This window comes from Lathamus discolor, chromosome 5, assembly GCF_037157495.1.
Source record: "Lathamus discolor isolate bLatDis1 chromosome 5, bLatDis1.hap1, whole genome shotgun sequence".
NCBI classification, from domain to species: Eukaryota; Metazoa; Chordata; class Aves; order Psittaciformes; family Psittacidae; genus Lathamus; species Lathamus discolor.
Genome location: NC_088888.1, coordinates 49,594,280 through 49,607,963, shown reverse-complemented (window position 1 = coordinate 49,607,963; position 13,684 = coordinate 49,594,280). Strand labels below are relative to the sequence as shown.

The following is a 13,684-nucleotide window of genomic DNA, read 5'->3' as shown; positions in this document are numbered from 1 at the left end:
TGGAATGGAAATCTCAGACATCTCAGAGCACCCTGAGAAATGGGAAACCTTGGAGCACCCAACAGACACAAGAGAGTGCTGATGAAATGGATGCAGGCACGATTTTGCCTACAGCAGCACTCATGTGCTCTGGTAAAGAGTACTGTGAGTCACAGCAAAGAATATCTGGGGTTTGAAACACAAAATCAGTCTTTTTGCTTTAGCTAATATATCTGCTTGAAAAGCTACATCTGGAAAGCCCACAAGACTGGAGATGAGGGAAGCATGTAACTAAGCTACCAAGGATTTGCCATTGATCTTCAGGATCTATTAAAGCATGGCCAGAGGTCTTATGGTCCTATTTTAGCGAAAGTGTAGGAGATGAAAGTTAAGTTCCAGAACATTATGCAAGAAACCAGGGCTGAGCCTACTCAAACTAAGGGTTTCATAAAAGAAAAAGAATTGGGATAGGGACACAAATGCAGCCAGATACTTATTGTTGAGAAGGATTTGGGTTATCACTCTTACAGAACAGTGTACAAGGGCCTATAGCAACAATAAATTAGTCTTAATAAATAAAACCTCGTGAAAGTGTTGGTGTCAGACTCCTCAATTAAGTTATACAAAATGATGCTTGACCTGCTAGTGTCAGCCAAGTGACATCAAGTCCAGACCAAGATGTATCATCCGATTAACGCCACAGCTCGGCTCAAAAAGATATATGATCCATTAAAGGTGATCAGCAAGTCATTTCCATGGCACTTCATGAATGAATAAGAATGTAGAGGAGTATCATGATACATATAAGCATGCACTGTGGGTTCTGAAGCAATGTATGCCACAAGTCATGTGTATGCGAAATTCTGGGCATCTGCTGAAAACTGAAAGCCCTAAAAACTTGGCATGACAATTGACTGAGAATATTATGGAGAAAATCTTCTCATACATCACAATATCAATCTCTGCGACTCACATAGGAAAAGCTCATATCCTGGCAGGAGTAATGAAAGACATGAAATATGGGGTGGTATACATTTCCATAACTGGAAAGGGCAAAAGGACTGTGATGGAGAACCTAGGGAATGACAAAACCACAAAAAGGGAGAGCCTGAAGCTTTGGAAAGTCAGCCTGCTTCAAAACTGAACACAGCTAAACCTCACAAAGGTACTCAGTGAGAAAGAAAATGGGGTGCATGCCCTGCTTACAGACATGGTCTCAAGGCCACCAGAACAGGCAGCCCAGAGGGCTGTGCCATCTGTGAGCTGGCAAGTGTGGGCTGGAGCCTGGTCAGAAAGCACTCTCCAAAACATGCAAACCCCTCCAACCTAACTGTGCTTGGAGATTGGCTGGGCTGAGGCGCCTCAGGAGACCATGGTCACAGCAGTCATTCTGGGAAAGACACTGAGGGATGGAGAGCCAGGGGAGCAGTACATGCTGGGCTCACAGGTAGCCTGCAGCGTCAGACTGCCCATGGGCACCAAAGGCTTCCCTGCAATAACTGTTTACGGTGTTTCCAGAGCAGATGTGCACAGACAGCATGGATGTGTTGAGACCTCAGTGACAGAGATCTGGAAAACACTACATTCACCTGCTTTGGAAATGAAGCCTTCAGAACCATCTGTATGTGGTCCTTTACCAATTTCTGTGATTCAGAGGTGTTCAGACAGTGTAGGGATCTGCGTCTTTGCATGGGAAACAAGAGTACGCACAAAGCTTCTATGGCTTCTAGACTTGGCAGGTCTGTTTTCAATGGATGTCTATTCCGTTTTAAGTATTTGCATTTACGTGCTATGGAGTGGTGTCCAAACTCAATTGTCAGTGTGCTCAAGCAAACCATCGTCACACCAGTGATCACCACAGTTGTGACTAATTTCTGTTGCTGTCGCTTGCAGTTTTGGGAGGAAAGCCAAGTGCTGAAGCTGGGGATAGAAGCTCTCCCAGTAAATGTTTCAAGCTGCCCTTCCCCTGGAAACTCACTTGCTGTGCAATGATCTGGCAGGAAATGCCATGAAATATGCCATGGTCAATTCCTTTGCAAAGCGCAGGGTAGGGGAGCACAGGCAGCAAACCGCATTTTTGTTCATCTACTTCCTATGTGACTTTTGACAAATCTTTATCACCAATCACGAGTCCCTCAGTCCAAGGGTCAGATTTCGTAAAAATAATTTTTTCAGTTGTTATCACTTGTGAAATATTTCTCTGCTTTTTAAAAAAATACAGATTAAGTTTCCTGGTTTTCAGACAGCCACCTAACAGTTTGCAGCTGAAACATAGCAAAGTAGCACCTGGTGCATGACAGTCAGAGCCACTCAGCAGAAACCAATGAAAATAAAAGTGAAATCTGTATGTATGTAGGTGTATGTATATATATATATATATATATATATATATGTATGTATATATATATAAAACAACAACCAACCAAACAAGAAAACCCAGACAACCAAAAAACCCAAAACAAGTAAGTTTACAGAAAAGTCATTTAGTATTGTTAAAAACAGAATCCTATTTTTTTGTAGCAGAAGCATCAACTTTCTTTTAGTGAATACTTTGTAAAGTATTTCCTCAGGTGGTGTAACTAGAGCACCTCTGCATCCTTCTCTCTATCCCTGACATGGGACAGGGTTTCCTGGGAGTGACATGTGTATCCAGAAACAACAGCTCCTTCTCTGCTCTGTTCTGGAGTGGACAATGCTGTATTTAAAGCTGCCTTTAAAAAGATTGCATGTGACATTATAGAAATAAAAGGAAGGTCTTTCTGAAGAACTACCTGTTCTTTATTATAACTAAACATTTCTGCAATGATTCTGAAATGCTACACACTAATACTTAAGCACTAATAAACCTCCCTTTCATCTAGCTGGCCTAGATGACAGCTGGGGGGCATATAATACTGCTGGCTGCTGCCTGCTCCTACTTGCTGTAACCAGAAGCTTCTGTGGTTAGACTCTGCTGTACCATTAATTCTGCCTTAAAAATTGAGTCTTATCTGGTTTTACTAGTTTACAAGGCATCAGGACAGGGCTCTGTGCAAATCTCTTTTATTGTCAGCCCTCTACCTGTTTTACAAGGAATCCATTAGGTTTTGATTTGCAGGTCTCCACAAATCGTCTTCATCATAAATACTAAAATTACTGCATTGCTCAGTTTTTTCTTGCCCATATGGCAGGGCTGATGCCGTTCTGCCAGGTAACTTTTAAAATGTACATGTCCATAGCAACAATACTTTGGGGAAACACAAACATACAAAGATTGAACTAAAATATTGATCTGCAGTCTTCTGCCAGGGCTGTATAAAACCCCGTCCCCAGCCCACAGCAGCTTCAGGAGACTCGGGGGAGCTGGGTACTGATTTTGGTCTCACAGTTGTACTCATTATACTAATTTTAAAGAACTTTTTCCCTACAGCCAGACTTTACTGTTCTGCAGCTGCCCTGTCCTTACACAGGTGCTTACTTCAACATAATATCAAGCAAAATGGTTTCATTTCAACTTCAGGAGAGGGAAAGGGAGGCAGGAGAAGGAAGACTGGTACACATAAGCAGGCTGTAGACACTTCCACTCACTCTTCTGGTTTCTTCAGTTCAGTGTTTCCTGCTCAGCATTTGTTAGATGCACACCTACAGCTGGAGCTCCATCAAAAACTGTATCAGTTCCCTGGTCTGGCATAAGACTAGTAATTCCTCTTTGGTTTATTCGCTCGACCCTAAAACTTTTCATGGTTCTAATCAACATCATTACTTGAAAAATCAGAGAACACACAATGTTAAGCAATTAAAGCTCAAGTCAGCCACCTAAACATAGGTATTTACTGCCACTGAGAAGCCCTGGGATTTCTCACCACTCCTCTCCTGCTGGTCCAGAAGAACACGAGTGTTCAGTAGGTCCCAGGTCGTTTTTTGTCAGTTCGGTGTTTGTGTCTCAAGGCATTTCTAACAGCGCTGAATGCAAAGCTGCAAACTCAAATCCTTAGATTTCACAGAACGTTGTCTGCTTACATTTTAGTATTTAGCCTGTGCTTAACTTCTAGTTTGCTGTTTCCGTTTCACACCTGAGAAAAAACGGGGTGCCTCTGAAGCACCCATTTTCCACAACAATATCTCTGCATCTAGTAGAGGATTAAATTCCCCGTAAGCCTTGCCCCTTTGTTTTCCTTGGCAGCACCACGATGTCACTTGTGACAGCTCTTTCTAGCTCAAACCCTTATCTACCTGCTTCTGCGGGAATGAAAATAAAATAAAGAAAGACAAAATAGGAGCAAGTGGGAAAACATGAAAGAAACTCAGAGGAAGGCAGAGCAGGACACGTGAGTTTTAAGAGACAGGCACCCTTGATAAATCCCGTATTAGTTTTGTTCGGCAGCAGCGGGGATTGGACCTGGGGAAGGGGGTAACAGCCAAATAATAAAGTTACTCTTTCCCCCCACCAATTTCTCTCTCCATCTTTCCCCTCTCTCCTTCCACCCCCCTTCTCCACGCATCATCCCCCCCCCCCCCCCCCCCCCCTTCATAACGCATCTGCAAAGAAAAACGATTTGCTCCTTTGGTAATAACTGATGGGGACCGTGAATTACCGCGCTAGCCCGCAGCCTGGTGTTTATCTCCCCGCAATAAATCTCTAAACTGAAGCAATGAAGCTAAGTACTGCTGCTATTCCTGCGTTTTATTTCCATATTAATCACAACACAAGCGCAACCAGCTCCTCCGCCCCCCCGGCCCCGCTTCCCCTGCCAGTGCAGCCGAAGAGGCGCCCGTGAGGGGACAGCCTGGGTAGAACTTGTCAATGGGAAGGGACTAGAGAGATGCGGGGAGAAACACCACAACTGAGGAGACAGACCCCTGGAGAGGCGGGCAGGGGGGATGAGCCTCAAGGGGAACTGGGAAACACTGGAAAGTGGGAGGGAAGCTGCTTCCCCCGGCAAGGAGAGCAGCACCTGCCATCCCCACGGCCAGGTAGGGCCTGACGGGAAGCAAGTGTAGCCGCAGATGAAAACCAGCCGGGTCCATTCACTTCAGATATCTTTGTATTTCTGTTTCTATTTCTGTTCCTTATATTTATATATTTATGTATGTCTGTGTACGCGCATGTATTTTATATATGTGCAAGCAGATACTACTCATTTTTGAGGCGAAAATAAACGGATTTCCTGAGATCGCCAAGCTCCCGTCTGTCCCGAGAGAGGCAGCCCGGGCCATGCCGTGCGGAGCCGTGTCCTGGCCCCTCAGTCCCGCGGCGTCCTGCCCGCCCCTTCTGGCAAGGACGAGCCCAGGAGGCGCGCAGTGCCCGACTCTGCCACCGTCGGATCTTTCCCGCTTTCCTATTTCTATCTCCATACCCCCTTTTCCCCACCTGTCTCATTTTTATTATTATTATTATTTTAATTTTCAATTTTTAGATATATGTATTTATTTGCCGGCTATTTTTGTGGAGGGAAACCCTCCCAAAGAAAACCCCACCGTTCCTCCTCTCCCCATGGGCATCTTCTCCAGAAGTTGGTTTTCTTTTTCTGGAGGGGCAGGGAAATGGAAGGGAAAAGCAGGGCAGGGAAGGGAAGGGAAGGAAAAAGTAAGGGGACTGTCCCTCCTTCCGCACCGGTGCAGGAGCCAGAGGCGAGGGACGGGACACGAAGAGACTTGAATTTCTATTGATCGGACCGTAGTCTCCTCCTCGGCAGGGAGCAGGCCAGCAGACCTCTCCAAGCGCCTCCCTGGCCGCAGCATCGCATTTCCAAGTCGCCCGGCGTTTCCCTACCCGACCAATCCCAAAGGAGAAGGAATTAAAATGCATCTCTGAGGATGCTCTTTCCCTTTCCCTCTCGCCACAGGCCAGTAAGGCGAGAAGCCGGGCCTTTCTCTCGCACCGCTAGGGGCACGGTGCCGCTAGGGAGAGCACGGCGGGACGGGATATTTACCGGCTCTTTTCTGGTGACTCAAAGCCGCGGCTCAGCCTTCTGCGGCTGCTCGGTCCTAAGCGGCTTGTGCACTGCTCCCCAGCCTCGCTCCTCTGCTGCAGAAGAGCCCGGGGCTCGCGGAGAAAGCGGGACAGAGGCCGGGGAGGCTGCGGGTGGGAATCAAATGCCCCGAAGGGACCTTTTGCTCAGACAACGCGTCTCCCGTCAAGAGGACGAAGGAGGGGCGAGCGGCAGGGATGCTCTGGGGAGAGGCGAGTCCCGGGCACCTGGCTGCCGGTCCGGGGAGCTGCCCCGGGACTGAGGAGTGACTTCGCCCTCCTCTCTACTGTAATTTACAGTCCAGCCCCGTCGCCCCGAGCCGGGAGGGCGACGAAGGGCTGGGGAGGAAGATGTAGCATCGGAGAAGGAGGGCAACGGCTCTGCGCTCCAGCCGTGCCACCCCCGTCCTAACGGGTGCTCCGGAGCGATGGGGCCAGCTGCCAAGCGGGCAACTTGCTCCACGCAGCTCTCCCCTACTCCCCGAGAGCAGCTCCTCACAGACTGCACCCATCGCACCCGGTCTGCTCCCCCTCCCCAGGCCGGCCCCCTCCCTGTGCCCAGCAGCGGGGCAAGCGCTGGGGAGGGGGAGTCGTGGGGGTGGGCACTGCAGTGACTTGGGCAGAGGGGAAAACCCTCATGGAAGGCAGAGGGATAGTGCAAAACTAAAAGGACGGAAAGGGAACGGAAAAGGGAAAGGGGTGGAGCCGGGAAGGAAGAAAGGAAGGAAAGAGGGAAGGAGAGAAGGGAGGGAGGGAGGAGGGGAGGAGGGAGGGAGGGAGGGAGGGAGGGAAGGAAGGAAGGAAGGAAGGAAGGAAGGAAGGAAGGAAGGAAGGAAGGAAGGAAGGAAGGAAGGAAGGAAGGAAGGAAAAGAAAAAGAGAGAGAAGGAAGGAAGGAAGGAAGGAAGGAAGGAAGGAAGGAAGGAAGGAAGGAAGGAAGGAAGGAAGGAAGGAAGGAAGGAAGGAAGGAAGGAAGGAAGGAAGGAAGGAAGGAAGGAAGGAACTGCAGCATCTCTTGACCATTGGCCATCTTGTTGAAGTACTGGAACAATTGACTTCAGCCTCTGAATGGCTTTTTTACTACGTGATTTCAGTTCAGCCTGTTTTCAGAACACGTATACATCCTCCTTCTCACTTCCAAATACTCGTGTGTGTGTGTGTGCTTATGTCTTAACGGTGACAGTTGCTGCAGCATTGCACAGCCCAACACAGATCACCCAAAGGTGCCTTCCAGAAGTTGTTTCGGTTTAAACACACATATTCCCCCGCTTTCCCCTGTCACTGCTCACCTTGCGACTCGGGGGAAATCGCCTTCTCCGTGTTCGTTCAGGTCACTCCAGAGGAGGGCCGGGGGTGCCTGGCCGGGGAGTGCAGGACCCGTCTCCCCGGGCACGGAGCCGCCGGCTGTGCTCCCCGAGGCTCCCGTTCCTCTGCCTGCTCCCTCACTGCGCTGCTCCACCAAGCATTGCCTCCCGGCGCTCCCAGCCTTGGACAGTTTACCATTTCCCTCCCGGAAAGGGGCTGACAGCTGGATGTCCAGGAAAAATTGAAGTCCGGCTGGGCCAGGAGAGTCCTGACAAAACCCAGAGCGATCCAGCGCTTTTCCTCAGCTCCCAGTCCAGACAAAGGCGAAACAGGCAGCTTGTCATTCATTTTTTTATTTTATTTGGAAATCTCATCCAGAAACACTGGTCAATAATAAATATATCGATAGTTATCAAGAATATATAAAAAATAAAGACATGGTGTTGTCTTCGAGGCCCTATCCAGAAACAAACGAACAGACGAAGCGAATAATAACAGTATTTCAAACAAACGCCCAGGAAAACGTGCCGAAAGGGGAATAAACAGCAACAAAGCTTCCGATTTAGTTATACAAGTCACTGACCTGGCAAGAGATGCCCTCACATGCAAAAGCAAAGCAAAGCAAAAGAAAACCAAAGCAACAAAACAGAACAAACCCAAAGCCACCGAGAGAAAATAAGCGACGAGGACCCCAGCCAGCTGAACTAGTACAGGAGAGACGGGAGCCTTGGCAGCACAGTCCGGCGGGAGGTTGCGCTGTGTTTTGCACTCTTCCCTCTCCTTTCTTATTATTTTTTCTTTTTTTTTTTTTTTTCTGCTAACACCGAGGGAAGGAAAAGAAGAATCGTGACAAAAACGGCTTCGCAACCCAATTGGGGGTGGGGGGGAGGGGGGAGGGAAGAGGAGGAGGGGAGGGAAAAAGAAAGAGAAAAGAAATAAAGAAAAAAAAAACAAGCAGCACAACCCCCACAGCCACAAAACTTGAGTGGATTCACTCGGAAGTCCCTGTTGCCAGGGCAGCCCCCGCTGGTGGGAAGCTGCGGTGCGAAGCCCTGGCTGGGCCACCCCCTCGGGCAGCGCCGCCGCAGCCGGGCTGGGAGAGGGAGGTTCCAGAGGAAAGAAAGGACAAGCCCGTAAAAAGAAGAAGTCCCAGACCGATCCCATAGTCTCTCAGTAGCTGCGAACGCTACAGTGACAACCATGCCTTTTTTATTTCTTTTTCCCCTTTTGCATCCATCTTAAGGAATTATTTACATTTGATCACCATCAGCGCCATCATCGTTATTATTATTAATATTAATATTATTATTATTTTTACAACAGGGACTTTTTGTTTTGCTTCTTTCCGGTTTAGCGTAATAAGAAAACACCGCCCGAGGAGCCGGCTAAAACATTACCTTTGCAAGGTCCTTACTACACTAATCCCGTGCTACCGGGGGGCGATGGGGCAGAGGGGCCAGTTCCGTCCTCAGCCCCCCCCCCCCTTTGGCCGTGGAAGCCCCGGCTCCAGCGCAGCCCCGGTGGCCGGGGGAGCCCCGCCGAGTCACTTCAGGAGGTCCTTGGTCTCCCCCGAGATCCTGGCCATGTTGGAGGCGGTGAGGGCAGAGAGGTGGGGCGGGGGGGGCATCTGGCAGATGGTGCAGGGGCACGGCAAGCCCGCCCAGTGCTGGAAGCCGCTGCCGAGCTGCAGGGCAGGGGGAGTCGAGGGGGTCTTGAGCAAGGAGTGGGGGGGCCGGATGGTGCCGATGGCCGGCAGGGAGGCGGAGAGGGAGGAGGAGGTGTTGGCGGAGGACAAGGCACTGCCGAGGATGGGGTGCACCTGGTGCACCGGGCCAGGGGCGTGGGGTGGGTGCCCGGCGGAGTGTCCCACCGTGCCACAGTGGAAGGCCGAGTGGTGCCCCCCGTAGATTTCCCCCACCAGCCTCTTCATCTCCTCCAGGGAGCTGGTGAGCATCAGGATATAGTTTCTGGCTAGCAGGAGGGTGGCGATTTTGGAGAGTTTTCTCACAGAAGGGCCGTGCGCGTAGGGCATCACCTCCCGCAGCCCGTCCATGGCGAGGTTGAGGTCGTGCATCCTCTTACGCTCCCGGCCGTTGATCTTCAGCCGCAGCTGCTGCAGGTCCTGCTCCGAGAGCTGTTTTTTGATTTTGTACTTGCTGCCTTCCCCTCCGGCCTTGGAGCCGTTCCTGGAGAGGCCTTCCCCGGACATCTTCTGCACCAGGTCGTTCTGGGTGGAGGAGACGGAGTTGAGGCGGCTGTCCTGGTGGTGGTGATGGTGGTGGTGATGGTGGTGGTCTCTCAGGTACATCTCATCCATGTCTGGCGAGGAAGCTCTGCTGGAGACAGAGCTGGAGTCAGAATTCATTGTATTCGGGCTTCTGAGCAAGAAACTCTTCCCTGCTCTGGAGGTGGTGGAACAAGACAACTCTCCTTTGAAAAGCAACGAAAACGAAGCGAAAAAGAAAGAAATGGACGGCAGGGTCTGCCAGCGAAGGGCTGGAAATGCCGGAGGAAGAGGAAAAAAGCCCCTCAGCCCCCTCTCTCACCAGTCTCTCCCCTCTCTCTCTCTCTCCCCCCGGTTACTCTGCCTGTTTACAGGATGGCTAGTTAGTGTATGCTTGGACTAACCTCAGCCTGAAAAAGAGGGGCTTTTATAGAGCTGCAGCAGAGAGCAGAGACAAAAGGAGCCCTCCTATGTATAATGGTCTAGTTAGGATGACGTGCCATTATTCAGGGCGGTGCGCTTTGACTGTCCCATTTAGCAAGGACCCCTATTCATATTCATTGTGGTGCCACCCGGGACACCTCAGCCACGGACCATCAGGAGTCAAGGAGACACAAAACCCCTCTGATTGACACCGCACACTCATCGCTCCGTGTGCGCGCCACCTCCTCCCCCTGCCCCTCATTTCCAATCTAAAACCGCATCCCGTCTACAGTAGGGAGGCGAGGGGCTGCGGCAGGCAGAGGCCGCCCGGGGAAGTGCCCCCGCTCCTGCGGGAGGGGCCGGGGGACGTCGGTCCCCCCTGTCCTGCAGCGCCCCCGGCTCCAGGCGCGGCTCCCCGCTTTGTTTGCAGTTCCCTTCCCCTGCCCCGGCCCCCCATCCCCGGCCGCGGTTTATGGTGCTGCGCCAGCTGCCCCTCGCCCGGCCGGGCCGGCCGCGGTTGGCTCGTACCTGGGCCGCCGCCGCTTTGTTTAAAGGAGCGATCGCTCGGGCGGCCTCCGCGAGAAAATGCGCCCTGGGAAGCCAGCCTCCCCCCGGGGCGGACTGCCGGGGGTAATAAACAGGGACAGCCGGGGTGCAAGTCCGTGTGCTGGGCGGCGGAGAGGCCACAGCCCCCGCGGCTCCGGCGGGCGGGCGGCGCTCCGGGCAGGAAGGAGCAGCCGTCGGTGGGCCCGGGAGGCTGCGTTCGAAGCCGGACCGGGCCGGAGGCAGGAGGGAAGGGGGGGCAGCGCTGCAAAACGAACCCCAAGCGCTCGCGCCAGTAAGTAACCGTCCGCGGGCAGCGGCTGCAGCCTGGGCGGGACCTTCTCCTGCCGGCGGTGGGGCGGGGAAGGGAGGGGTGCGCGGGGCCGCGCAGGTCGGGGCTCCGCCGGACAGGGCTGGCGGGGCACCGGGGGCAGGTGTCACCGCCCCAGCTATCGGCCGTGCTGAGCGTTCGCCAGCGCTGCCCCTGCCCCGGGGGCGGGCGGAGCCGGCGCGGCGGCTGCGGGGTCTGCTGGGCTGGAGGGTGAGGATGCCCCCGCAGCCGGACCAGTAACCGGGTCTTACACCGGGTGGATCCTCGCAGCCCCCGGTGGTGTCTATGCGATGAGCGCGGGGCTGCCAGGGCCGGGTCCGGGGGCGCCAGCGCCCGGCGGTTGCCGCCCCGTCCCGGCTGGAGTCGGGGTGCCAGCAGGCATACAGGGCCAGGAAGAAACCTCCTTGGCAGAACCTCGCTCCTCCATAGAGTCTCCAGGCCCGACGAGAGTGATGGGCCAGAAAAAGAGGGACATTTTCATCCGTCTGAGTCTAACTGTGCTTAGTCTGCTGAGCAAAATTAAAGCCTTCTGATTTCAGCACTGTCAGTGAATCCTGCGGTGAGAAGGAAAAGAAAAGGAAAAGGAAAAGAAGAGAAAAAAGAAAAGAAAAAAAGAAAGAAAGAAAAGAAAAAAAGGAAAGTGAAGAGAAAGATTTAGGAGAATATATCAGAAAAAACTGAACGTTACCTCGCCTTTATCCCCCTTCCGCCGCGAAAGCCATAAACCCACCCAGACTTTCCCCCAGCTGAGAGCTTTGCCGGGCAAACAGGCAGAAGCTTGGCCGAACCCGGAGTCCCCAGAGCACCCCGCGGGGAGTCGCGGGCCGTCTCCTGTGCCCGCGGAGCCACTCTCCGGGGCGTCCGGGGTTGCCCTTCCCTCTCGTGCAGCCGGGATGAAGCAAGTGAGCAAAACTCGGCACGGTGACGGCCGCGGCAGGAAAACGCGCGGAACGAGGGGAGGACTAACTGGGACAGGGAAGAGGAAGGCGAAAAGGCGCCGTCGGGGGAAGCAACAGGAATGGTCCCATCCTCCCCTCCAGGCCTGGAGCTTCATCTAATGGGGCTTTATCGCAGTGCACCGGGACTGCCGGTGGACAGCGGGACGAAGACGGCCGAGCGCCGGGACGGGAAAGAAAGGTCGGGTCGTCACTCGGAGGAATATTATGAGTATTTCTTCTCTCCTCCTTCCCGGCGATGTCGCTGCTCCCCAAGGCCCCCAGCTCGGTTGGGCGGGCCCGTCCCGCCTGCGGGCCCCAGCATCTCCTTACCGGGGCCGGGCCGGAGTCACCTTAGGGCAAAGGGAGAATTTGGGGAAGTAACGTGAGGTGAAATCCCTGGCGCAGGGACAGTCGCCGGGGAAGTCGTTTCAGAAAAGGACAGCACTGCTTCAGCGCTGTTGCTGGTGGTAACGATGCCTGGTCCAGCCTTCCTCGCTGCCGTCCTTCGCCGGTATTATTTTGCTGATGCTGGAGAGAGAGACGGGAAGAGGGAGAGAAAGAATAAAGGAAGGAAAAAAGAAAAGAAAGAAAGGAAAGAACAGAGAAAATGAGAAAGGAGGAAAAAAAAAGAACAAAAAAAGAAAAGAAAGAAATACTGAGAAAGCAGGAAAAAGTGAAAGCTCTCAGCGCAGCAGAGCATGGGAAGAACAGACGCCCGGGCACTTGCTGGACGAGTTCGGCCGAACGGAGCGTTCCCGTCCCGTCGGCAGGCGTTCCCGGCTGGTTGGGGTCGTGGTGCCCCGGCGCGGGCTGGCTGGGCTCGCCGCCGCCGCCCCGTCCCGCCTGGGCCGGTGCTTGGCACTGTCCCGACCGGAGGCATTTCGGAGGGGAACACGTAGGAGCTCCGGGTGTGCCGCTGTCCCGGGGCAGTCAACGGGAAAACTCTGCCCTTCCAAACGCCGGCAGCAACGAATTTAACCCCCAGGAGTCAGGAACGCCAGTGTTTTTCCTAGTCGGGGAGTCGAAGAAGGGTGAAAATGGGAGCTGCGTGGGAGCTGAGCCAAATTTACACGCACTCCCCTGACTTTTAATTCTTGATCTCATTAAGGCAGGGAGAGTTGGCGAGGGAGGAAGGGAAACGTGTTTTTTCTGGAAAGAGAAGCTGCCGGGGGGCCGGCACTCTGAGTACCGAAGAGAGGCGAGTCCCTGTCCCGCAGCGAGCCCGCCCGGCACCGGCGAGCCGGCAGGAGCCGCGAACTGTCCGTAACGGGGGGGACAGCGGCAGCGGCACGGCTGGACCCGGTGAGGCTCACCGGACAGGTCTAGGGATTTAGAAGCTGTCCGAAACGGAAACTGGGCGTTTTCAAACATCGGATTTTAATTAGTGGGTGCGCTTGAAGGCGTGTCTGAGTTTGGATTCTCGTAGAGTTTGCTACGGAAATCGGATGTACTTTTCTGCTGCGTAGCGTTAGTGTGAAAGAATATTAAATCTCGCGCTTCCCATGACTTTATTGACCTGGCCGGCGACACAGAATCTGATTCATTATATGAAGACTGGTTAAATCAGTATTACGGGGGTGGTTTTTTTCAGTTTTAGTAGAAGGCTGTTAACTTTCATGGTGTATGGCTATTAGGCTTCGCTATCTCTGCTTGTTTTTCGTCTAAATTCGGGACATTTGACAGCCGTGCTTTCAGTATAAAACTAGTTATAAGCCTTAGCACCATAACAAGGTAGTTGTCGATGCCTTTGAAGACGCGCAGACGATCGCGCCGCAGGACAACCCTCTGCCAGCCGTCGTCGCGACGGACGCTGCCAGGACCGGGTTTTGCGGTGCTGCGCGGAGTGCTGGCACTGAAGTTCGGTAGTTTCTAAACGGTGTTCGTTTCATTTTAAAGATTACGGCCGATATGCTCTAACCGTAAGCTGGTTTTGCTCAAAATATGTTGCCGGATTCCATTTAGATTGACGGTGTAATTCAGATTGATAGTTTCT

General features: G+C 52.8%; 1 protein-coding gene across 7 annotated transcripts; it reads right to left on the bottom strand.

Moving 5' to 3' along the window:
- Positions 1-8,144: 8,144 nt before the first annotated feature.
- Positions 8,145-12,275, bottom strand: OLIG3 (oligodendrocyte transcription factor 3). Of its 7 annotated transcripts, none has more exons than XM_065680750.1 (2): positions 10,408-12,275; positions 8,145-9,568 (listed from the first exon to the last, which is right to left on the bottom strand). In XM_065680750.1, the coding sequence occupies exon 2, from the start codon at positions 9,547-9,549 to the stop codon at positions 8,776-8,778; it is 774 nt and encodes a 257-aa protein (XP_065536822.1). In that variant the 5' UTR covers positions 9,550-9,568; positions 10,408-12,275; the 3' UTR covers positions 8,145-8,775. The 7 variants fall into 7 exon arrangements, with proteins under 7 accessions (XP_065536822.1, XP_065536821.1, XP_065536824.1 ...); XM_065680749.1 differs by having other exon boundaries at positions 8,145-9,565; XM_065680752.1 differs by having other exon boundaries at positions 11,442-12,275.
- Between the last annotated feature and the right edge of the window lie 1,409 nt (positions 12,276-13,684).